At 44.9% G+C, this 26,499-nt stretch overlaps 1 protein-coding gene and 2 long non-coding RNA genes across 3 annotated transcripts in view; 2 read left to right on the forward strand and 1 right to left on the reverse strand.

The window, feature by feature from the left end:
- The window catches only part of MRTFA (myocardin related transcription factor A), a 221,309-nt gene that overhangs the window by 171,122 nt on the left and 23,688 nt on the right, over positions 1-26,499 (forward strand). The window contains 1 exon segment of the mRNA NM_001436085.1: positions 24,215-24,270. Coding sequence (NP_001423014.1) covers positions 24,215-24,270 — 56 coding nt within the window.
- LOC144331722 (uncharacterized) lies at positions 228-19,460 on the forward strand. Its single transcript, XR_013399092.1, has 2 exons — positions 228-1,243; positions 18,398-19,460. It is a non-coding gene; the product is annotated as an uncharacterized LOC144331722 (long non-coding RNA).
- Positions 2,657-7,716, reverse strand: LOC144331713 (uncharacterized). Its single transcript, XR_013399082.1, has 2 exons — positions 7,431-7,716; positions 2,657-4,769 (listed from the first exon to the last, which is right to left on the reverse strand). It is a non-coding gene; the product is annotated as an uncharacterized LOC144331713 (long non-coding RNA).

Below are 26,499 nucleotides of genomic sequence, written 5' to 3' on the forward strand. Positions count from 1 at the left end.
GCCGAGACGGGCGGATCACGAGGTCAGGAGATCGAGACCATCCTGGTTAACACGGTGAAACCCCGTCTCTACTAAAAAATACAAAAAATTAGCCGGGCGCGGTGGTGGGCGCCTGTAGTCCCAGCTACTCGGGAGGCTGAGGCAGGAGAATGGCGTGAACCCGGGAGGCGGAGCTTGCAGTGAGCTGAGATCCGGCCACTGCACTCCAGCCCGGGCGACAGAGCAAGACTCTGTCTCAAAAAAAAAAAACAAAAAAACCAATTTTTTTTTTTGGTGGGGGGGTGGGTACAAGGTCTTGCTCTGTCATCCAGGCTGAAGTACAATGGCATGCTCATGGCGCACTGCAGCCTCCACCTCTCTGGCTTTCGAGCAGATCTTCCCACCTCAGCTTCCTGAATAGCCCTGGGACTATAGGTGCAATCCATCATGCCTGCCTAATTATTTTTACTTTTTGTAGAGATGGAGTGTGCCTCTGTTGCTCAGACTGGTCTTGAACTCCTGGGCTCAAGTGGTCCTCCTGCCTAACCCTCCCAAAATGCTGGGGTTACAGGTATGAGCTGCCTTGCCTGGCTTGGGGTCTGTTTCTATCCTAAACATCAGCCCAGAGAGCTTAGGTCCCAAATTAATCTTTTTGTTTACTGCAGTTCACTGCCAGACTATTTACCTACATTATGCTATCTTCTATGGCCTCCAGTGAAGGACTCTCTACCCCCAGTTCTTAAAGCAGTAGGTGGCTTGTGCTGTGCATCAGCAATGTGATCAGGTCAGGCAATGCTGTACTTTACAAAACTCGCCTAATCTCCCAGTCCATACTGTGGAGAAACAAGATACCTACCCAGTGTCTCATCTACTTGTCCTTTTCACCAAGGACATCATATATTTAGTGTCTACTTTGTGCCTAGAGTAGTCCTAGATGCTACCAAGATTAAAGAAGAGGCATGGTACCTGTCCTCAGGACATTGAACAGCCAAAATTTGGGCTGCCAGAACATACCCATACACAAAATAAAGAGCAATTCAGTGCTGACACATGGGATACTATCTGTAATTACAGCACTAATTCTGAGAGCATAATGCTACTTCTCAGGACTTGTAGTATGTTCAGGATCTAAAAGCACTGCACAGAATGAGTGCCCTGCATTCTTTTTCCTGTCTTTCCTGTAATAACAGGGGCTACTGGAGATCACTGTTTAATAGGATTTATCTGTTAGTCTCCTTACTTAGCATTTCTTGTAATACTCTATGTTGGTAAGACAAATGAGCCAGGTGCAGTGGCTCACACCTATAATCCCAGCACTTTGGGAGGCCGAGGAGGGTGGATTACCTGAGGTCAGGAATTCCAGACCAGCCTGGCTAACATGCTGAAACCCCGTCTCTACTAAAAATATAAAAATTAGCCGGGCATGGTGGCATTCCTATAATCCCAGCTACTCGAGAGGCTGAGGCAAGAGGATCGCTTGAACCTGGGAGGTGGAGGCTGCAGTGAGCTGAGATTGCACCACTGCACTCCAGCCTAAGCAACAGCGAGACCCTGTCTCAAAAAAAAAAAAAAAAAAAAAAAAGACAAATGATGCTTTGGTTATTGCAGTTATCTGCGTATATGCTTGTATCTCCTACTAGACTATGATCTCCTTGAGAAAGTATCATTCATTTATATATATATATAATCGGTCCCCAGTGCCTGGCACTGAATGAAGGAATGAATGAAGACAGCCAGTTGTAAAGTGCGGTGTGTGCATGTGTGTATGAGAAAGCCCGACAAACTGAAACAGATACCAGTCTATTGAAAACTTGTTGGAATTCTGGGCATGGAGTTTGAAAGAACACTCCCATTCTGTCAGAAGCCCAAATTCTAAAATTGTCCTGAATATCTAATCATATACTTTGGGTTGTTCTCTGTGTCTGTGAAGTGAGAATAATTGCCTTTCCTGTGGGAATGGAAATGACCTGCTTCTATGAGAATATTGCATTTTCCCATATACCAAGATCCACCTTCAGCTGTGGACATAGTCTTGTTATCAGTTTTTCTAGAGAAGGAAGTAGGTAACAAATTCTTAGATTATGAGAAAGAATGTTGAGGACTGGGAGTAGTTTCAGGTGTGAATTTTCTTCTCATTTACGTACCTGTTGGTACATGGATAGGGTCTCTTGTTCCCAGAAATGAGGCTTTTATTTTTTATTTTTTTGCCAGACCCCTACCTAGTGAGTAACCCTCCTTCACCCCTACCCTGTGTCCCCCAGCTCCTGTTGTAATCTCCAACATCCTCTACTACCCCAACACCCGGTCATCCTGCTGACTTCCACTAACCCCACTCCTCACCCTCCACTCCATATCTTTTTTTTTTTTTTTTGAGACAGAGTCTCGCTCATTCGCCCAGGCTGGAGTGCAGTGGCGCGATCTCGGCTCACTGCAAGCTCCGCCTCCCGGGTTCACGCCATTCTCCTGCCTCAGCCTCCCAAGTAGCTGGGACTACAGGCGCCCGCTGCCACGCCAGGCTAATTTTTTGCATTTTTAGTGGACACGGGGTTTCACTGTGTTAGCTAGGATGGTCTCGATCTCCTGACTTCGTGATCCACCTGCCTCGGCCTCCCAAAGTGCTGGGATTACAGGTGTGAGCCACCGCGCCTGGCCTTTTTTTTTTTTTTTTTTTGAGACGGAGTCTTGCTCTGTTGCCCAGGCTGGAGTCAGTAGCGCCATCTCAGCTCACTGCAACCTCTGCCTCTCGGATTCAAGTGATCCACCTGCCTTAGCCTCCCAAGTAGCTGCGACTACAGGCACATGCCACCATGCCTGGGTAATTTTTGTATTTTTAGTACAGACAGAGTTTCACCATACTGGCCAGGCTGATCTTGAACTCCTGACCTTGTGATCTGCCCGCCTTGGCCTCCCAGAGTACTGGGATTACAGCTGTGAGCCACCATGCCCAGCCTTCCATTCCCATTTTCTTGACCTGAGGTGTTTGTTTGTTTTGTTTTGTTGAATGGATTCTTGTTCTGTCGCCCAGGCTGGAGTGCAGTGGCGGGATCTTGGCTCACTGCAGCCTCCACCTCCAGGGTTCAAGCAGTTGTCTCGCCTCAGTCTCTCAAATAGCCGGGACTATAGGTGTGCACCACCATACCCAGCTAATTTTGTGTGTGTCTGTGTGTGTGTTTTAGAGATGGAGTTTCACCATGTTGGCCAGGCTGGTCTTGAATTCCTGACCTCAAGTGATCTGCACACCTCAGCCTCCCAAAGTGCTGGGATTACAGGTGCGAGCCACCACGCCTGGCCAGCCTGAGGGGTTTCTGAAAAGAGCTCTCAGATTTAAATTTTGTTGTACAACTTAGGAGGTAGGCAGGGCCCCCAAGCCGAGGGAATGGGCAAGTTAGTTATGGCTGTATTTTGTCTCATCATTTCTGGTTGATATCTTTTATCAGATTCTTCTCCGTTGAATTTTTTTGCCTCCGGGAAGGAAAGAAACCCATCTACCTCATCTTCCAGAACACTTGCATGTAGTTATCCTATAGGACTGGCTGTCCTGACATCGTCATATCTGTAGGACACAGTGTGCTTCAGTGGCTCCCTTCCCTTCAGGGTTGTTCTGTTTCTACATGTCATTCAGTGTTGGGGTATGACCTTTCCATAAAATTTAAGGGATTAAAGAATCCCCTGATTCCTACATACCTCTCTGTACTGCTTGATATGCTCTGTTCATGGCGTCTCAACTGAGATACAGAAGTTGTTTTTTGATGTGCTGTTAAACAGAATCATTTCGCAGTATTCTTTATTCTCGTGTAAACATAAGTTTCAAATTTAACATCACTTAACTCTACCAAATACAGAGTGCCAGATAGCAGAGGCGTATATAGTCTAGGCCCTAAATTTTCACTAATGATGTCTTGCACATATCTTGAGGGCGAGGACAGATGGCAGAGATAGGGAGCTGGTCTTGAAATCCAAAGATGAAGACCAGGAATGCCACTGTATCCAGGATGAAGACTCCCAGAAGAAATTGGTCATGTTTGGTACACTTTCTTCTCAAAGCTTTCACTGCAGCCTTTCTCTATGATGTTTAAAGGTGTACAGGGTCATAAGGTTAAGGTGAAAATTAAGAAAAACGTTCTGGCGTGAGAGCTGTTGCAGAGGATAACCTTTCAAAGGAAAACATGGAAGGTTTTCTGACCTAGACAAATCAGAAAAAAGTCTCTTGTATTCTTTCTGGATGTGAGAGAAGCTTGTTTGTCTCTTGTCAGTCCTTTATAATTGAGAATCCTTGGAAAAAAAGCAGAGTACCATGTTTCTAATGCTACAGTTAACCCTCAATTTATTATTTTCCCATATGCAAGTAGTAGAAAAACCTTGACTAACACATGAGGAAATAATTATTTTTGTCCTATAGATCTTCGAAGACCTTGCTCTGTCTTCTTGACCGAGCTTGTTTTTTTCATTTTTAATGATGTTCCTGTCCACCCACAGCAGAGTTAAAATTTCTTCTTAAAAGTGCCAGGATTGATGACTATGGTCTCTCTCTATCTGAAGCTGCAATTCTTCTTTCTTTCTTTCTTTTTTTTTTTTTTTTTTGGAGACAAAGTCTCGCTCTCCCAGGCTGGAGTGCAGTGGCGTGATCGCGGCTCATTGCAACCTCCGCCTCCTAGTTTTTGTATTAGTAGTAGAAATCGGGTTTTGCCATGTTGCCCAGGTTGGTCTCAAACTCTGGGCTCATTGCAAGTGACTTTCCTGCTTCAGCCTCTCAAGTAGCTCAGATTACAGGGACCGACTACCACGCCCAGCTAATTTTTGTATTTTTAGTAGAGACATGGTTTCGCCATGTTGGCCAGGCTGGTCTTGAACTCTTTGACCTCAGGTGATCCACCCACTTTAGCCTCTCAAAGTGCTGGTATTACAGGCGTGTGCCACTATGCCTGGTCCTGCGATTGTTAATAATGTTTTTGTTATTTGTAATTTGGGAATCGTGACTTACATTATTCTTCACCAAATATGCAACCTAAGTTTCAACATTCTTTTTCCTAAGTACATGTGAATCAAATCCATTTTGGTAATCTTTTTTAAAACGAAATTTTTTAAAAAATGGATTAGGTTGTGACTCACTAATGAGATGTTCAGGATTTGGTAACCAGTAGACAGAATCTAGGACCTTAGGCTAGCCCAGTTTGCAGAGATGATAAAAGAAATCAAAGGATACAGAGACTACAACTTATTTTATGATAGGCTGAGCCAATATAAGGTAATAGTAATGGTGATAATAAAGATATAAAATGAGCCAAAAGGAAACTTTTTATTTTTAAAATTTGTTTATATATATTTTTGAAACAGGGTCTGGTTCTGTTATCCAGGCTGGAGTGCAGTGGTGCAATCTCAGCTCACTGCAACCTCTGCCTCCTGGCTCAAACCATCCTCCCACCTCAGCCTTCTGAGTAGCTGAGACTACAGGTGTGGACCAGCGCATCCAGCTAGTTTTTGTATTAGTAGTAGAAATGGTGTTTTGCCATGTTGCCCAGGTTGGTCTCAAACTCTGGGCTCAAAGTGATCTGCCTGCTTCGGCCTCCCTTAGTGCTGAGATTACAGGCATGAGTCACTGCACCTGGCCTAAATTTAATTTTATTTATTGAACAACCCCCGAACCAGAATAGGTGCAGAGAGGCTTCCCTGAATCTTTTAAAATAGATTTTATTTTTTAACAGAAATTTCAGTTTCACAGCAAAATTGAGCAGAAGATATAGAGATTTTTCATATACCCCCCTGCTAAAAATTATAAGTAATTTTTAGTTCTTCAGTTTTTGTAACCCCTGAAAAGATAAACCAACTTCCTAAATCTTCAGTGTTTCTTGTAATAAGACCGGAAGGCATTATGATTTGACATTGTCACTATCAGGCTATCTTTATAAAATACTTAGATAGGCTGAGAGTGATGGCTTATGCCTGTAATCCCAGCACTTTGGGAGGCTGAGGTGGGTGGATCACTTGAAGTCAGGAGTTCGAGGCCAGCCTGGCTAACATGGCGAAACCCCATCTCTACTAAAAATGCACACATGCAAAAATTAACCAGGGGTGGTGGTGCATGCCTGTAGTCCCAGCTACTCGGGAGGCTGAGGTAGGGGGAATTGCTTGAACCTGGGAGGTGGAGGTTGCAGTGAGCCGAGATTGCACCACTGCACTCCAGTCTGGGTGACAGAGTGAGACTCCATCTGATTCATACATACATACGTACACACATACATACATACTGGGATGCCATGGGATCTTTTTTTTTTTTTTTTTTTTTGAGACAGAGTCTCACTCTGTCGCCCAGGCTGGAGTGCAATGGCGTGATCTTGGCTCACTGCAAGCTCTGCCTCCCGGGTTCATGCCATTCTCCTGCCTCAGCCTCCTGAGTAGCTGGGACTACAGGTGCCCGCCACCACGCCCTGCTAATTTTTTGTATTTTTAGTAGAGATGGGGTTTCACCGTGTTAGTCAGGATGCTCTTGATCTCCTGAACTCATGATCCGCCCACCTCAGCCTCCCGAAGTGCTGGGATGACAGGCCTGAGCCACTGCGCCCGGCCGCCATGGGTTCTTTTCTCCAAGTTATGAATTCAAAAGAACTAGCTTCTAGACCAGCCCCGTCCAATAGTACGTTAAGTGAAGACAGAACTATTTCTATAACACTAATCACTAGCCACATGTGCTGTTGAACACATTTTGAGTTGAAAAACTGAATTTTAATTTTTATTTAATTTTAATTAATTTAGATTTAAATAGGTGCATGTGGCTATTCTAATTAAATGGTCACATTTGGCTAGTTGCTATTGTATTAGAAAGTGGAGTTTTAAGCCAGGCACAGTGGGTCACGTTTGCAGTCCCAGCACTTGGGGAGGCCAAGGCAGGAAGGTCTCTTGAGCCCAGGACTTTGAGACCAATTGGGCAAGATAGATCCCCATCTCTACAAAAAAATTTTTAAAAATTAGCCAGGACCGATATCACATGCTTGTGGCCCCAGCAGCTTAGTAGGCTGAGACAGGAGGATGGCTTGAGCCTTGAACCCACAAGGTCGAGGTTGCAGTGAGCTGTGTTCATGCCACTGCACTTTAGCCTGGATGACAGAGCAAGACCCTGTCTCAAAATAAATACACATATACATACATTCATTCATATATACATACACACATACAAACAAAAGAAAGAAAGTATAGTCTTAGACCTTACTTTGTTTCTTAGGAGTTAGAAGACTTTGGGCAACTCAGTAACTTTTCTGAACTCCCACTTTCATATAATTGGGATAATAACCCATCTTAAAGGTTACCCACAGAATTAGTTACCCATGGAGTGATAACTTACCCACAGAGTTAGTTTGGAGATCAAATGAGGTGATGTATTTTTCATGCTTTTGAAATGTAGGAAGTAATATTCTCATTTAAGAATGGAGGAGCTTGGGCCGGGCGCAGTGGCTCACACCTGTAGTCCTAGCACTTTGGGAGACCGAGGCGGGTGATGGATCACAAGGTCAGGAGATCGAGACCATCCTGGCTAACATGGTGAAACCCCATCTCTACTAAAAAAAAAAATACAAAAATTAGCCGGGCGTGGTGGTGGTCGCCTGTAGTCCCAGCTACTCGGGAGGCTGAGGCAGGAGAATGGCGTGAACTTGGGAGGCAGAGCTTGCATTGAGCTGAGGTCGTGCCACTGCACTCCAGCCTGGGCGACAGAGCGAGACTCAGTCTCAAAAAAAAAAAAAAAATGGAGGCACTTGGATCCACCATGTTGATGTTGTGACTATGAAAGCAGCTTTAATACATACATACACACACCTACCTCTTAAGTTATGTCAAAACTAGTATTTAGGAATAGGAATTGGGCTAGGTATAGTGGCTCATCCTTGTAATTTTAGCACTTTGGGAGGCCAACGTGGGTGGATTGTTTGAGCTCAGGAGTTCGAGACCAGCCTGGACAACATGGCGAAATCTCATCTCTACAAAAAATACAAAAATTACCTGGATGTGGTAGCAAGTGCCCATAGTCACAGCTTGGGAGGCTGAGGCAGGAGGATCGCTTAACCTGGGAGCCGAGATTGTGCCACTGCACTCCAGCCTGGGCAACAGAGTGAGACCCTGCCTCCCCCACACCCCCACCCAAAAGGAATAGGAACTATTTTCCAATAAATACAGTTCTTAATTTTACTTTCTGTCCTACCAGTGGATTAAAAGACAATTGCTATAAATTGTTAGTGATCAAAGAACTTCTAGTCAGCATGGTACTACTCTGTTAAGATCATTCTCCTTTTGGTCATATATTAGCAGGACTGTCATTTTATTAGCTTGCCCTCTGCCTGGGAGTAGATGTTTCTTTTTAACCTCTTTCTCTCGAAACCAAACAAGTGGCTGTGTTAGAAATGTTTTTAAATTTCTGGGCAACTTGCCAAGAGACAGAAATGTTTAGCAGTGGGGACACAGTAGGGATTCCAGGGCAGATGAGGGTCTGGTTTGAGAGTGATCTGTCCCCCACCCCCACCCCTATTTTTTTTTTAACAATGTTTTTTAACCAAAATTGTAAGTTTCAAGAAAATATCACTTGTTTGCTTTTAAGTGGAGTGTTACACTATCAGGGACATTAGGTCTCAGTGGATACTTCATAAGTGAGTGAGTTTGGGTGGGGCCTAGGGCGAGGGCAAATCCTTTCTGTCTGGGCCTTTATCATCTCTCATATGCTCCAGTACATTTGGGAGTTACTGAAAGCTCTGTGTGATCATCTCTCAACTGCTGCCCCTGTGTGTCAAAGAAGTTTGGCTGTGATCCACCCAGTGCCCCTTTCCAGTAGGAGCCCAGAAAAGGCTTTCCCCAAACCCTGCAATTGGCCCTCTGCCCCAGTCTGGTCAGTGCCCTCAGACTCCCGCTTCCATCAGAGCTCAGTTGCAGGATATGGTGGTATAACCCATTTGGTGATCATTTCCTTATCTTTTCTTTCTTTAAGAAGCAGAGAACTCCACCTAGTGAGATGATGTGTCTTCACTACAGGGATGTGACTGTATAATTGTAGTTGAATCCCTACTTTAAGTTGCATTTGATAAACACCATAGTGAAACATGTTTTCCAGGAGTGAGGCTGACCTGATTCCTAGAGTTGAAGCTGAGAGAAAATTGTGTTAGGTATGTGGCTTCAGGAATCTTCTCTTTTATCTCTGGAGAAGGCACATCACTCCCAGGCATTTTATGCTGCATTTGTGTCAGCGTCCTCATCTCTCTTCTGCTGTTGTAGAGTGTGTTGATCAGTGACTAGCATAGAACCTCCTCCTTGGCCAGTTGCCAGCAAATCCTAAAATAATACTCTGCAGTGAGTGGTGTGTCCGTGTTCTGAATGTGTTCATTGTTCAGTTGGAGGCAGAATCCAGCCGTGAGCTGTGCTGAACAGGCCGTAGAAAGCATTCGTCATCGTCGTCTTTTTTTTTTTTTTGAGACAGAGTGTTGCTCTGTTGCCCAGGCAGGAGTGCAGTGGGGCAATCTTGGCTCACTGTGCCTTCTGCCTCCTGGGTTCAGGCAATTGCCTCGGCCTCCCAAGTAGCTGGGATTATAGGCGCCTGCCACCCACACCTGGCTAATTTTTGTATTTTTAGTAGAGACAGAGTTTCACCATGCTCGAACTCCTGACCTCAGGTGATGTGTCCACGTCGGCCTCCCAAAGTGCTGGGATTACAGTCATGAGCCACTGTGCCTGGCCGAAAGTAGTCTTCTTGATATGAGTTCTTCTTATAGTTTGATATCTAAAAAGTACAGCAGGTGTTAAGCTTCATTAATAATTGGTTATTGAAGAATCTGAGATATCCAAGGCTAACTTCTTATCAAGAATAAAAGAAGGTTATAAGATCGCTTGTAGGTACTACTCACTATTTTACCTGAACAATACACATCTTAATCACATACCCAAGGAGAGTCCTGATAGATAACTGATGATGGTGGTGATTTAAAAGTCTTCAGGCTGGGTGCGGTAGCTCACGCCTGTAATCCCAGCATTTTGGGAAACTGAGGCAGGTGGATCACGAAGTCAAGAGATCAAGACCATCCTGGCCAACATGGTGAAACCTGTCTCTACTAAAAATACAAAAAATTAGCTGGGCGTGGTGGCGCGTGCCTGTCGTCCCAGCTACTTGGGAGGCTGGGGCAGGAGAATCTCTTGAACCTGGGAGGCAGAGGAGGCAGTGAGCCGGGTTCGCACCACTGCACTCCATCCTGGGCTACAGGGCAAGACTGTGTCTCAGAAACAAAAAAAACAAAAAGAAGCGTCTTCAGCCAGGTGGGATGTTACTTGCAGGAGGGCACAGGTGATCTGGAGCTTGTATTCTAAACAGATCACTTAGTCATATTGATTATGGGGACTTCTGAAAGAGGCAATAGAAAAAATTGGTTTGCACTTTGCCAAAAGGTATACTGGAGTGAAAATAGACTGATCCAGGGTCTTAGACTGGGCTGTGGTATGAAAGCCAGATATAAACATGGCTGGCCTATGTCAAAGAGGAGCCTAGAAGGTCAGATTCAAGATATTTGATCACTAGTACATTAACCTTTTGGAATTCCCTGTGTCAATACTCGTGCTAAATGAGATGTGTGCTTATCTCTCTCTGTCTTGAGCCCCTTTAACCATCATTGGGGTCAAGAGCAGGAGACGCTGGAACAGTTTGCACTCTTGGGAAGGAAAAGATTTAGCATCCTACGTCTCCACTTCTTACATTCATTCTTGGGAGTTGGTCTTCCTGCTGGTTTGGGTAGGGGTGATAGCTGGTGCCAAAACAGGGGTGGTGGCAAGCATGCATACCAAAACAGGATGTGTATGAAGAACCCTTTATGACTGCTAGTTTGGATCCTTGCTTGCCCCAGAATATGCGGTCCATTCTGCACACCTCACCACACAAATTCTTTCTTTGATTCACATGAACTTAGTTTTGGTGCTCATTTGTCATGGTCAGTCTCTCGAACTGTTGACAGACCTCTTTGGTTGATGGTCTTTATTAAAGGATTTTTTTTTTTTTTTTTTTTTTTGAGACGGAGTCTCACGCTGTTGCCCAGGCTGGAGTGCAGTGGCGCGATCTCGGCTCACTGCAAGCTCCGCCTCCTGGGTTCACGCCATTCTCCTGCCTCAGCCTCCTGAGTAGCTAGGACTACAGGCGCCTGCCACCGCGCCCGGCTAATTTTTTGTATTTTTAGTAGAGACGGGGTTTCACTGTGGTCTCGATCTCCTGACCTTGTGATCCGCCCGCCTCGGCCTCCCAAAGCGCTGGGATTACAGGCTTGAGCCACCGCGCCCGGCCTATTAAAGGATTTTTGTAGGCATTTTAGTTTGTCAGCTAAAAACAGAAAGACAGAAAATGGAAGTCAAGCCCAGTCCAGTTAGCTCTCAGCATTTGACTCTATACACCTGCTCTTTCTTTCGGAATGGTGATAAAGAAAAAAAGCTACATCAGTAACAGCCCTTAAGCTTAACATAACTTCTAGCAGATGGCAAAGCACTTTCATTTTAATGCTAATAATTACGCAATACAGCAGTTAGTCTAATTGCTATTTTGCAGATGAGGCTACTGAGCCTCAGAGGGGTCTTGGGACTTGTTGTAGGTTACACGGGCACTGAAAGATAGGCAGACCCAATCCAGGTTTTCTGGCTACAAACCCTGTGCTAATTCCTGAAAGTCACAGTTTATGGTGGTTCTTGTCCACATGGGCATTTTTGTGATGATAGCCTGCTATGCTTTTGCCAAAATTTCAACTTTAAAAAATCTTTATAAAATGAAGAGGCTGGGTGAGGTGGCTCATGCCTGTAATCCGAACACTTTGGGAAGTTGAGGTGGGTGGATCACTTGAGGTCAGGTGGTTGAGACCAGCCTGGCCAATATGATGAAACCCTGTTTCTACTTAAAAAAGAAACAAAATACAGAAATTGCCAACTGTGGTGGCAGGCGCCTGTAATCCCAGCTACTCGGGAGGCTGAGGCAGGAGAATCGCTTGAACCCGGGAGACGGAGGCTGCAGTGAGCCCAGATTGCACAACTGCACTCCAGCCTGGACGACAGAGCAAGACTCCATCTCAAAAATAAATAAATAAATACACTATTAAAAAAAAATTGAAAGCAGCATCAAAGCAGGACCTATAGTTGGTGAGATCGGGTGGTGGAATTGAGAGGAACCCTATCATTTGTAAGCACTTCAGTACAAGTGCTTTCAGGTTGCTGTTCATTTGAAGGCCGTGGGCATCTTTCTTCTTTTGTCATAATAACCCTTCAGTACATCAGAGGTTCTTGATTTATTTTGTGTCATGTATTCTTCATAGAGAATCTTCCACATCCTCTCACAGTTGTCTAAGCAAGCACCTAACATTCACATAGTTCCAGGGATCTATAGCTGCTCTAAAGTGGGTGGTACAGTGTGCTCCAGGTTAAGAGATTCTCATCTACCTGGATATGGAATCCTAAGAAAAATCCTATCTAATGCTAGTGTCAACCCTTACACACCAGTGACATAGCCAACCTCTTCTCTTCTGTCACTCAGTGTGTGAGGGATCCTCTCCATTCCCTGCACTACCAGTGAACCTCTGTGCTCCTCACCTTTTGGGTGGTAAGACCAAGAACTACATTTCTGTAGCTGTAGCTGCCTTCCCTTGGGTGACTAGCATGCCTCTGATAAAACCATCAGGGTGTGGAATCCATCCCATCTGAATTAGGCCCTAGCCAGGGTGTGAGGAAGATCGCAAAAAGCCCAGATTCTCTGACTCCCAGAAAAATATGCATTGCAGTGATCCTGAAAGGAGTCCAGGAAATTAGAACTCTTTACCTACACAGCCAACAGAATTGACATTTTGAATCAAGCTATTGAGAAAATTCCGTAAGTCCTTCTTTACTAAATGTACTTTTAATCAGCACCTGGTATTAGTGAATAAGCAAATAAAATTCTTACTTTCTCGTCTCTTTGCCTTTGTTAGATTAGGGAAGCAATGTGTTTCAAGTTTAGTGGCTCTAGCATTACCCAAATTGCTTACTAAAGATTATAATTCTTAAGGCCTAGGAATCTGCATTCCAAGAGATTCTTGCACACCGTAGACATTTTCATGCAAATGGTTCTTGGTCTACACTTGGAGAAACATTGGGCCATGGACTGCTGGCCTCCTCCCCCTTTTCTTTTTTTTTTTCTTTTCTTTTTTTTTTTTTTTTTGAGATGGAGTCTCGCTCTGTCGCCCAGGCTGGAGTGCAGTGGCCGGATCTCAGTTCACTGCAAGCTCCGCCTCCTGGGTTTATGCCATTCTCCTGCCTCAGCCTCCCGAGTAGCTGGGACTACAGGCGCCCACCACCTCGCCTGGCTAGTTTTTTGTGGCTAGTTTTTTGTATTTTTTAGTGGAGACGGGGTTTCACCATGTTAGCCCATGTTAGGATGGTCTCAATCTCCTGACCTCGTGATCTGCCCGTCTCGGCCTCCCAAAGTGCTGGGCTTACAGGCTTGAGCCACCGCGCCCGGGCCCCTTTTCATTTTTAGTATGGTGTAGAATATTTTTATTCTCTTCTTCCCAGGAGTTCTGAAGTAGAAGATTGCCCTGTCCCCATGATTCAAGAGTTAATGGCAAATTTCTGTTCTTTTTTTTTTTTTTTTGGAGACCAAGTCTCGCTCTGTTGCCCAGGCTGGAGTGCAGTGGCGCAATCTCGGCTCACTGCAAGCTCTGCCTCCCGGGTTCACACCATTCTCCTGCCTCAGCCTCTCGAGTAGCTGGAACTACAGACACCTGCCACCACGGCCGACTAATTTTTTTGTATTTTTAGTAGAGACAAGATTTCACCATTTTAGCCAGGATGGTCTTAATTTCCTGACCTTGTGATCCACCCGCCTTGGCCTCCCAAAGTGCTGGGATTACAGGCGTGAGCCACTGCGCTCGGCCGAGTTAATGGAAGATTTCTGAGACAGGTGAGGCTATTGCATGTAAGATGACTGGGTACAGAAAAATTCTGAGCTTTCATCTCCAATGCTGGGAAAAGCCTGGCTCGCCTGCCTGTCTTACAGCTTTGTACCATATCGCTGGTCAGTTTTGGCAAGTGAGTTAACTGCCTAAAGCTGTATGATAGACTGTAATGCTAGGGCCAAAGGATGTGGCAAAAGACTCAGTTAACTTTGGATAGAGTATGATTATACAGTGACTCCTTTTCTGCTGTGCTGAAGGGAAAAGGAATAGCAGAATTTGTGCCCCTGCGACATTTTCTGAGGTTAGATCTGAAGGCTTCCCTGCTGTCCCATTGCCAATATTAGAGAAAATGACAAGGCAGCATTTATTTCCAAAGGAATAGCTAGGAAAAGATGACCAAATGCGAAAGACTAGATTTTTTTTTTTTTTTTTTTGAGACGGAGTCTCGCTCTGTCCCCCTGGCTGGAGTGCAGTGGCGCGATCTCGGCTCACTGCAAGCTCCGCCTCCCGGGTTCCTGCCATTCTCCTGCCTCAGCCTCCCAAGTAGCTGGGACTACAGGCACCTGCCACCGCGCCCGGCTAATTTTTTTATTTTTTTAGTAGAGACGGGGTTTCACCGTGGTCTCGATCTCCTGACCTTGTGATCCGCCCGCCTCGGCCTCCCAAAGTGCTGGGATTACAGGCATGAGCCACCGTGCCCGGCCGAAAGACTAGATTAAAATCACTGTTGTCTGTTATTTATTTGGTAACCCATCATGCATTTTGTTTCATCTTGGGATTTTTTATTTAGAGACAGGTCTAGTTCTGTTGCCCAGGCTGGAGTGTGGTGGTATGATCTTGGCTCACAGCAACCTTTGCCTCCTGGGCTTAAGTGATCCTCCCACCTCAGCCTCCCAAGTAGCTGGAATCACAAGGGTGTGCCACGACAGCCAGCTAATTTATTTATTTTTTTGAGACAGCGTCTCACTCTGTTGTCCAGGCTGGAGTGCAGTGGCATGATCTTGGCTCGCTGCAACCTCCGCCACCCGGGTTCAAGCGCTTCTCCTGCCTCAGCCTCCTGGGCAGCTGGGATTAGAGGCATGTACCATCACACCCAGCTGATTTTTGTATTTTTAGTAGAGATGGAGTTTCACCATGTTGGCCAGGATGGTCTTGATCTCTTGACCTCGTGATCCACCCGCCTCGTACTCCCAAAGTGCTGGGATTACAGGCGTGAGCCACCGTGTCTGGCCCCACCTAATTTTTTCGTAGAGATGGAGTCTCACTAGCTTGAACTCCTGGGCTCAAGCAATATGCCCTCTTCGGCCTCCCAAAGTGTTGGGATTACAACCACTCCTGGCATATCACACACTTGGTTTTCTATACTCCTTTATCCTCTGCCACCTCTTGATGGAATATATGTAAATAAAAAGATTTGGAATCAAAAGAACAAGAGTCTAGTCTTCATTCTGAAGTTGATTAGGATGTGATCTCAGGCAAGTCATTTCCCAACTGTAAAGTGTGGAAAATAGTACTGAGAAGCTCAAGTGAGGTAATTTCTGACACATTGTGGAGGTTATCAGGGAAAGCAAGGAGACCATTTTCAGCAAATCTGTTTATTTATATTACCTTCAGAAGCCTTTTTCTCAGCATCAAGGTTCGCAGGCACCATTCCACTTTATTTCTTTTCATTATAATTCACAGTTTTACAGGGTCCTGTGTGGCTTTGTCTCACTGTGTTTCCACCCACTCTTCTCCTTGTTCCTGCCACCCTGGCCTCCTTGATGCCATGCAGGCAGGATCCCACTGAGAGCCTTTGCACATGCTGTTCTCTGTTTGGAGGGCTCTCTCCCAGAGGACCGCAGGGCTCACTCTCTTCTTTTACATCTCTGCTCCAGTGTCACCTTAATTTTTTTTTTTTTTTTTTTTTTTTTGAGACAAAGTCTCACGTTGTTACTTAGGCTGGAGAGCAGTGGCTCAATCTTAGCTCATCACAGCCTCAACCTCCTGGCCTCAAACAAACCTCCCGCCTCAGTCCCCCCAAATAGCTCGGACTACAGGTGCACGCCACCATGCCTAGTTTTTGTATTTTTCATAGAGACAGGGTTTCACTTTATTGCCCAGGCTGGTCTGGAACTTCTGAGCTCAAGCGATCCGCTTGCCTTGGCCTCCCAAAGTGCTAGGATTACAAGCATGAGCTGCCACCTGCAGCCAAATGTCACCTTATCAGAAAGTCTTTCCCTGACCATTCCATATAAAATGACCTCACCCTGTTACTCTGTCACTTATACCTTGCTTAATAGTTCTTCATAGCATATACTGCCTCCTACTGTGTTACATGTTTACTTGTTTTATGTATATCTTTCTTCAGTTGAATGTAAGCTCCATGAAAACATGAATAACCCAACACTCAAACGGGGTCTGACACATGTGGGTTCACAGATATTTATTGGAAGAATGAATGAGTAATGAACTGTTAGCACATCTATAATTAACCTCTTAGGGGACACATACCTCTGACTCCACTTTCTCACTTCTTATTCACTCTTTAATCTGTTGCAATAAATTTCTGCTTCCACCAACCCACTGGCATAGCTCTGAGACTACTGACTATGTCCTAAGCATAAGTGATTCTCTGGAAACTTCATAACCCTTATTTTGCCTGACTTCCCCACTGTTAGCATCTCTCTCTCTTTCCTTTTACAGGCTTTTTCTTGAAGCTTACTTGGGGTAATAGCTTTGCCTCATCGCCTCCTGCCTCTGTGGCCCTCCTCAGATTCCTGTGCTGGGTGGACTCTCTTCCACGCCTGTTCTTGAGTTCTGTGGTTTCTCCAAGACTGAGCACAGTCTCTCCCCGACTTCCCTAAGCTCACTCGCCCTGGATCACCTGTCTGGGAGTGTTAATAGCACAGCCATTCATCCAGTCACTCCAATCTGTTCTGATCCGCCTGCCTTGGCCTCCCAAAGTGATAGAATTACAGGCGTGAGCCATCACACCTGGTCCCAATATTTAATCAAGAATCATGCACTGCATTTGGTTGTTGTCAGTTTGGTCACCATCTAGAACAGTACCCCTACCTTTTTCATTTTCATGACACTGACTTGTTTTAAGTATCTAAGCTGCTTGTCTTGCACAATGTTCTGTATTCTAAATTTGCTTCCTCATGATTAGATTTAGGTTAAACATTTTTGGCAATAAGAAAACATAGGTATATGTACTTCTTAACATCAAGGGGCACATGTTATCAGGCTGTATAACCAGTGATGGTGCTAAAAGTTTGAAAGGTGACACCAGATCTGTCTTTGTAATTAACACATAATCTATGGGGTATCATTTTGAAGCCATGTGAAAATCCTGTTTCCCCACAACTACCTGCCTAATAACGGTTTTAGCATCTATTGATGATCCTTGTCTGAACTGATTTTTACAAAATTGATTTTTTCAATAAAATTACAAAATAGTAAGGACTGCATTTTTATGATCACTCTAGTAATGATCAAGAGGCCACATAAAAGAACAGAGGGATGGATGGATGGATATATTTCTAGTTTCTACCTGGTTTGTTAAATGGGTTTATTCTCATACACATGTGTAACCCCCGTTGATGTTCTGTGTATATGCTCCCTGCTTCCACACTGGAAAAAGAAATGCAGCAGGCTTGCCTGAAAGAAGAGCTACTTGGACTGTGGCACTCCAGTGACCTCTGTTAAGTGTACTATGTTCATAGCCTTTGAGTTCCTCTGGATCCATAATTGTTGGTGAGCGTCTGGCGTATTATCAGAGATAGGAACCATCGTTTTTATTACAATAACACCTAATAAAGCAGGATTCAGACCTAGACACACTTAATATATATTCCTTCGTGATAGTGATGAGGAAATGAGGTTTGATAATGAATTGGTGTCATTCCTTGCTCAGAGGCATTTCTAGAACTGCTTGTGAATCCTAGAAAACTCATTTACCTACTTGTTTAAGTAAATCTGGAGCTGGTGAGGGAAAAGTGTTGGCTTGATGTCCTAAATTACCAAGGTAGGTTGGTTTTTAACAGTCTTTGTACTTACTCTTTAGTGCCAGCTTAAATCAAGACCAGTCTGGCCCTGGGGCCCCTGTGCTGTCATCACACATCTGTGTCTATACACACTGAGCACAGCACTGAGCTCCCCCTTTGCTATATATTGGTTGCCTGTGTGTGTGTGTATGTATGTGTGTGTGTGTGTGTGTGTGTGTATGTGTATATATATATTTTTTGTTTGTTTGTTTGTTTGTTTTCCCCTGAGACTGAGTCTTGCTCTGTCACCCAGGCTGGAGTGCAGTGTCATGATCTCGGCTCACCGCAACGTCTGCCTTCCAGGTTTAAGAAATTCTCCTGCCTCAGCCTCCAGAGTAGCTGGGATTACAGGCGTGCCCCACCACACCCAGCTAATTTTTGTATTTTTAGTAGGGGGGGGTTTCACCATGTTGGCCAGGCTGGTCTCGAACTCCTGACCTCAGGTGATCCTCCCGCCTCGGCCTCCCAAAGTGCTGGGATTACAGGTGTGAGCCACTGCACCTGGCCTAGATGCCAGTATGTATTTTAAAATAAAATGGAAAGTTTTTCACTTTTTATTTCTTTAATTCACAAATGACCTCATTTAATTTAGGCAACAGTTGTGCTAGGGGAGAAAGAAAATGGGTGCTGGAAAGAGGGAACAGAATATTAATTGGTAGTTGTAGCCAGCCAGGGGCGGGGCCCACATCTAGAACTGAAACTGTGATTAAGAATGGCACACCTCTTGGCCACTTCTGTTCAATTGTTTTCTCTGGGGAGCTTGGTTATTTTTCTTTTCAGGATGTGCTGCACACTTCCCTTTGTTCACACAAAGCCACATAAGAGCTCCATTGGAACCAGCTCCCAGGGCAGCAGGAAAGGATCGAGAACTGCCGTCTGATATTGAATATGTATATTCTTATAAACACACAAGGCTCTTGTCCTTGCATTGGTCTTTGGGGGCTTCTCTTTCCAGATACTGCTTTCTAGGAGTGTCTGGGAAAATACAGTTTTGAGTAATACTCTGGCTCCTCCTGCAAAGCTATTAAGGCATCAGGAAGAGGGGAGATGGACTCCTAGATGAATGCAGCCCTTGTAATTGGACGCACATTTATGGGGTAACTTTAAGTCCTTTTTTTCTTCAATTGGCAGAGGCCTAAACTTGGAAACCTATTTTCTGTTTCCTTGTGTCTTACCTCCTTGGCGTGGAACTTGAGGTGATTCTGGCTCCCCATTGTCATTTGTTCCTACAATCAAGAAAGCTCAGGGCTTACCCGTATCACTCTTACATCCCCTTCACTAGGCTACCCTCCACGTGGTGGCTTTTAACAAAGCTGGCTGGACACACACAGGAGTTGCCCTGTCCACCTCAAACCCCAGCGCACCACGAGCACTTGTTGTGGCTACTCCAGTCTCTTCCCAGATGAACTGAGAAACACCCAACAGGAAGTCCTGATACAAACCTGAAGAAAGAGGGGCCAGTGCTCACTCCTTTCACCTGGCAGAAGTGACTATTGAAATTGCTGAATCTGCTATCAGAGAAAAGAATTAAAAATGAGGAAAGAGGAGCACAGACTAAGCTGGCCTACTCAGGGACTGAGAGAAACTGACACACTTGTCAGAAGGTTTAGACAAGGGAAGAAAGGGAAGGCAGAACTAGACCTGGGTTGGGGTCCACCACTCGATGAATGGATGATCTGGCAGGTTACTGCATCTCAGCCAGTGTCAGTTTCATCACACATGGAATAACAGTCCCTGCCTTATGGGTTATGAAAAGGATCCAGTGAGTTTTTTTTTGAGACAGAGTCTTACTCTGTCACCCAGGCTGGAGTGCAGTGGCGCAATCTTGGTTCACTGCAACCTCTACCTCCCAGTTTCAGGCGATTGTCGTACCTCAGCCTTGCGAGTAGCTGGTATTACAGGTACCTGCCATCACACCCAGCTAATTTCTGTATTTTTAGTAGAGATGGGGTTTCGTCATGTTGGCCAGGTTGGTTCTGAACTCCTGACCTCAGGTGATCCGCCCACCTCGGCCTCCCGAAGTGCTGGGATTACAGGCGTGATCCACTGTGTCCGGTCCTATCTTGAATTCTTTTCTTGGTCTTCATTTCTGGTTCTTCTGACCAGCTATCCTGTCTCAGCTTCTCCAACTTGTCTTCTAGTATCAGTGCCAAAGGCTGTTACATGGTGAGCTCCAGGTTTTGAACTGATTCTCAATGCTTGAGAGCCCTGGGGCCCCTCAGACGGGTCCCTGAACCCCTCTTCTAAGCCTTCTTTGCCATAGTCTTTACCCAGTGCTGTGGCCAACCTGACTCTTGTATGCCTGGACTCAGATAAGCATCTAAACTGTATGTGTCAAAGAACATTGAAGCTACCTTGTCCCCCTACCCAACAGTTTCTTTTCTTCTCTCTCTCTTTTTTTTTTTGGTGACAGAGTCTTGCTCTGTCACCCAGGTTGGAGTGCCACTGAACAATCTTGGCTCACTGCAACTTCTGCCTCTTGGATTCAAGTAATTCTCCTGCCTCAGTGTCCCAAGTAGCTGGGATTACAGGTGCCTGCCACCATGGCTGGCTACTTTTTCTGTGTGTTTAGTAGAGACGTGGTTTCGCCATATTGGCCAGGCTGGTCTTGAACTCTTGACCTCAGGTGATACACCTGCCTCAGTCTCCCAAAGTGCAGGGATTACAGGCTTGAGCCACCATGCCCGGCCTCTCTTCTCTAACTTTTGAAGAAGTTAAGAAATCAACACAGAGGAGTGGAAAGAACTCTAGGCTAAGGATGATACAGAATTAGGTTATATCTTCCAATTCAGGGCCCTTAAACAAATTAGGTTATAGTCCTTATCCCTGCTATTTGCTTGCCTTTACTTTTTGGCCCTGTCCTTATCTATAAAATGGGATATTACCTACCATGTAGAATGATTAGGAATATTAAATTAGCTAACAGGTTTAAAATATCTAGAACAGTGCTTTCCATATAAGCACCCAATAGATATTAATCCCTTTCTTGCCATTACATGAAAATGTCCTTAATAGGACCAAATAGGAATTCATATAGAGTAGTCTGCCCTTACTCCTGAGGAACACGTGCCAAGACCCCGCAGTGGATGCCTGAAACTGCAAGTGGTACCAAATCCTGTATGTACTGTTTTTTTTTTTTTCCTATACATGTGACCTATGACAAAATTCGATTTGTAAATCAGACATAGTAAGAACTTAGAGCAATTTTAACAATACGCTGTAATAAAAGTTATGTGAATATGGGCCCACTCAAAATACTGTAACATTTTTGGACCTTGGTTGGCCTAGAATAACTGAAACCATGGAAAGCGAAACTGCAGATGAGGGAGACTCTGTGTACTGTAGCTATTTCACCCATCACCTGTCCTCCACTAGTGGTGCACCACCCTTTGTACATGAAGATGATGTCCTCAAGATGTTCTGGCGAATTGTTTTCCTAGAAGTTGGGTTTGTACCTTACCCTTTGGGGATAGCCAGTGTGGGTTGTTGAGGCAGCAAGTGAGCCAAGGTTTTAGAGAATCTGTGGCTGCGGCACAGAAACTAGCTGGCCTGTGAGTGAATCAAGCCAGTGATTCAACCAAATTACAGCATTTGGTGACAGCAACACCTGAATATATAGGCACATATACCATTTGGTTCAGGGCACACTCACTGGCGTTTCTTCCTTACAAGGGTTCTGAGAGGTGGGCAGATTCTCACTCTGGAAGAAAAGTAGACGCAGAAAGCAGTCACAACCCCTGTCACCCAGCAGTAATTGGTAGCACTCAGTACTAGAACACAGATCCCTTGACCTATCCAGAACTTCTGTGAGGTTTTGAACCCACTTGAGAACCAGAATTCCGGCTATTCAGATGAAAGTTTAGAGCTCTGCTGCAGAATCTTCCCGTCCTCCTGTCACTAGTCACCTTGAGTCTATTTCTTATACTAATTCACTGAGTGAATAATTATTGAGGGTATACTGTGTGCCTGGTATTCTAGGCACTAGGGAATGCTGTGAGTAACTAAAAAAATAGACAAAACCCTTGCTGTGCTCTGATGGGGGCATGTTGTAAATGTAAACATGGGAGACTGAGAGTAAACAAGAAAAATATGTAGTATTCCGCCCTTTTTTTCTCGCCCAGGCTGGAGTACAGTGGCACTATCTCGGCTCACTGTAACCTCCGCCTCCTGAGTTCAAGCGATTCTCCTGCCTCAATCTCCTGAGTAGATGGGATTACAGGTGCCCTCTACCATGCCTGTACAAAATTTTTTGTATTTTTAGTAGAGACAGGGTTTCACCATGTTGGCCAGGCTAGTCTTGAACTCCTGACCTCATGATCTGCCCACCGCGGCCTCCAGAAGTGCTGGGATTATTGCAGGCGTGAGCCACCACGCCCAGACAGATATGTAGTATTTGTATAAAGACTGTCAAGACAGTGATGAGTGCTGCAGAGAAAAATGAGTCAGAAAAGGAAGCTGGGGTGGGGTGGACAGTGTCCATTTTCTCTTGATTCTTTGTACTTACTGTCTCATGCATGTGCTAAGCTTTCCAAGAGGCAAGGTTATGTGTGATCCATCACACCCAGGTTCCTGCAGAGCAGGGCCTTTGGAGTTGAGCTAGCTTTACACAGTAGAAGCAGGTGCAGTGGGTGTCTGTTTACCCACTGAAATGCCCACGACCTGTCCATGTAAGAAGTAGGGAAGCACGGATAGTGCCCAGGTAGGTTGAGGAGGTAACCTGTAGTGGTTTTTCTTTGATGTTATTTGTTAAATCTAGAGCTCCCCCTTCTGTTAGAAGATGGGATCTCAGTAGTACTTTTAAGACTATAGTTTCTTTTTTATCTTAAGATTCACAAAAATTTTTTAAAATAAATACTGCTGGGACAATTGAAATTTTCTTCTGGAACTACTGTTGCTAAGGCCCAGCCCCCCACTAGGGGGGAGGAAGGAGGAAGAAGCACAAAGGCCCAGGCAGGATAGGGTCCTATCTATGCTCTCTTGCTACTTTTAGCAGCTCCTTAACCCTGCACTCCTACCGCAGCCAGCAGCCTAGCAAAAGTTATCTCTGCTCACAGTTTCACAGCTCTTTGGAAATTCTAGGGCAGCAGAAGTGAAACTGACCACAGTCTTATAAATTTCTCTCTTATTGCCTCTGTTCCCTACTTGAAGTGAGTCAGGCCTTTCCCTCTCATCCTCAGAGTGTCTTAAAATTTATTTGTCCTTACAGTCAAGTTTTTGACAAAAGGAGTCAGACCCTTCATTCATGGTGCAGCCTTTCTGGAGGCTCTTGGTTTGGTCTTGCCACCTGAGTGTTGTTTGCAGAAGTCGAGACTTGTGGTCTTTATGTGGTATCCCCAGAATAGAGCTGAGCCCTTCATGTCAGCTGTTGGTTGTATGTGTTCCTTCACATATCATTGCCGTGGGGTTCTTTTAGTCCTTAGAGATGAAATTCAAGTTAATTTTAGCAGCACTGTAAATATCAGGTACAGTGAAGAAGGAAATAGCACCGAGTGGACATACATCTTTTTGGGTTTAACTGTCCCATTGGAACGGTTTGGCCACTTTATGATTCCTCGTGAGGCTGAGGAAGTAAGGTTGACCTGGCATGCATCTATGCCCCTTCCTGTGTGCAGGTGTCCTGAGAATAATGTGAGGCCTAGCAGGCGTTCTTGGAGCCCTGGCTGATGGGGGATTTGCGGCTGACAGTCCAGTCATGGGCCAGGGTGTTTGTTAAAGTTACATTCCATGGGTGCACTTTAGACAGCCCAAGCTTAGGCAGTGACAGTTCCCATTAGGAACCATATTTTGGTTTCTACCAAAACTGTTTGAATGGGGTAGCTAAACCATAAAAATACATGCTTACTCAGGTGTCATTGCCTTCACTTCAGCTGATATTTATTGTACTAGTAACAGTAACGTGAATTTTTTTTTGAGACGGAGTCTTGCTCTGTCGCCCAGGCTAGAGGGCAGTGGCGCGATCGCTGCTTACCGCAAGCTCCACCTTCTGGGTTCACGCCATTCTCCTGCCTCAGCCTCCCAAGTAGCTGGGACTACAGGTGTCTGCCACCACGCCCGGCTAATTTTTTGTGTTTTTAGTAGAGACAGGGTTTCACTGTGTTAGCCAGGATGGTCTTGATCTCCTGACCTCATGATCCGCCCGCCTTGGCCTCCCAAAGTGCTGGGATTACAGGCATGAGTCAGTGCGCCTGGCCAGTAACATGAATTTAAGGTGCCTTCTCCACTGAATATTGTAGCCCTAGACATGATGCTTCGCTTGAAGGTAATTCTTTATGGTTCTTCTCTCAACAGCTTTGAAAAGTCCAGCTGCATTTCATGAGCAGAGAAGGAGCCTGGAGCGGGCAAGGGTAAGGTACCTTTTTTTCCCTCAGAACCCCGAAAGAGCATTTTCAGAGTTCATTGTATTGCTGGTTATATTTCCATTTAGAGCTTTCCATAGAACTCTGAGGCCAGAGCCTGCTAGACTCTAGGGCCAGCCCTGGCCTTGCAGTTTTAAATGGAAAACTCTTCTTCTCCTACCTCATCCCGTCTCTCATCCACCTCCCATGGTGATTATATGGAACATGATTGGAATGAGGTTTCTCTTTTAGTACATTTAAGGATATGGAACAATCACCTCATCCTCCTTCCCTGAATTTTGGAGTGCTTTGGAGACCACTGGTATTTCCCCATCTTTAATTCCACTTAACCTTTTGTAGATGTTGGGACACAAACATTAGCCAATGGAAAAGCTTCCCAAGTCCAGGGTTACACTGCCCACACCTCACAGGATGGGCATTCCAAAGGGTAGGAAACCTCCCTGGTCTCCATCTGCCCAGAGTATCCACTTGACTCTTGTGGAAAGCAGAAACTGGCCCACACTCCAAGCCCAAGTGTTCTGCTGTAGCACCTTACTTGCATCCCCATCCCAATTCTCAGTTTCAGTTCCCCAGGGGCCCCTGAGGAATATTCTGCTGCCCAGTGTGGGTAGAGATGGGGAAGTCACCAGAACTTGTTTCCCCCTCCCACTCACTTTACTTTTTCCTTTCACATAACATCGTGGGAAGACAATCCCCTACACAGATCATAGTCTGCATCTCCTTAAGACCCACAGCTATTTTATTTTACTTTATTTTTTTGAGACGGAGTCCCACTCTGTCACCCAAGCTGGAGTGCAGTGGCATGATCTCAGCTCACCGCAGCCTCTGCCCAGCAGTTTCAAGTGATTCTCCAGCCTCAGTCTCCCAAGTAGCTGGGACTACAGGCGCCCACCACCAAACCTGGGTAATTTTTGTATTTTTAGTAGAGATGAAGTTTCACCATGTTGTCTAGGTTGGTCCCGAACTCTTGGCCTCAAGTGATCTGCCTGCCTTGCCCTCCCAAAGTGCTGGGATTACAGGCATGAGTCACCGCACCTAGCCTCACAGCTGTTTTAGAGTCTCAGAAATATTTACCTCCAATACTTTTTTTTTTAACTTTATTTCATTTTTTCCCTCCTAGAAAATCATGATTAATTCTTAGAGTAAGTGGGAAGAATGAAATCAGGGGTCCTGGGAACCAAAGGAGTAACAAGCAGCAGTGTTTTAGTTTGCCGAGAGCACTTGAGAGTACAGTGTAGGGGGAAAGGATGGCACTGCCTGTGCCCCTATTCGGTCAGAAGACTGGGCACCATTTCCTTGACTGCTTCTCGAATAGGCAGGGACCAGTAGGGCTGATTAGAAGAGTCTGTTTTATTGAGCACCTTTATATAAGAGGTTGTATCTGTTTTTTTTTTTATCCTCACATCAACTCTTATGAATTAGGTAGTATTATCCTCATTTTACAGATGCAGTTAAGAGAAGTTAACTCACTTGTCCAGCCAATAAGTGGCAAAGCTGGGACTCAAACCTTTGTCTGTGGATTCTAGATTTGTTTTTTAAGCAAAATGATTTTATTTCCTAACACGTGGTAACCTAACACTCAATTTGCTTACCATGCACATCTGTTCACAGATGACTTCCACATTACAATAACTACTTCCATATTTACGCATGTACTAAAAATTATCTTAGTTGAGATATGAAAAATGAATATATTGGATTGGTTACAGCAGAATTTGCTTTACTTAATTCTAAAAGCTTAAAGCTTTGAAAAGCTGCTACTTTTGCATATCATACTTCCAGATGAATAAGACACAGCAATATCAGCTTGTATTCAAGAGAAGTTTCATTTCTTTTTCTGGTGTTGGAACCAGCTACCCACATCTGTTGGTGCTGCATAGGCAGCTATACATGGTGGTGGGAAATCATCCACCATGGCTTCAGCTATGTCAGGATCACACTTGAGGGAGTCAGAGATGCTGTTGTATTTACACTACTGATTGCTTTGCTTTGCTTTTTTGGGTAATTTTAGAGGTGGGATCTTGCTGTGTTGCCCAGTCTGAATTCCAACTCTTGGGCTTAAGCAATCCTTCTACCTTTGACCTCCTGAATTGCTGGGATGTATAGGCATCCACCACTGTACCTGGTCAAAATGATTTTTCCCCTCAGTTTTCTTTGACACAAATGTGCTTTAGTGGTCATGAATGCCTTTAAGGATATCAGTTGCAAAATCCATAT

Source organism: Macaca mulatta, chromosome 10 (genome assembly GCF_049350105.2).
Source record: "Macaca mulatta isolate MMU2019108-1 chromosome 10, T2T-MMU8v2.0, whole genome shotgun sequence".
Lineage (NCBI taxonomy): Eukaryota > Metazoa > Chordata > Mammalia > Primates > Cercopithecidae > Macaca > Macaca mulatta.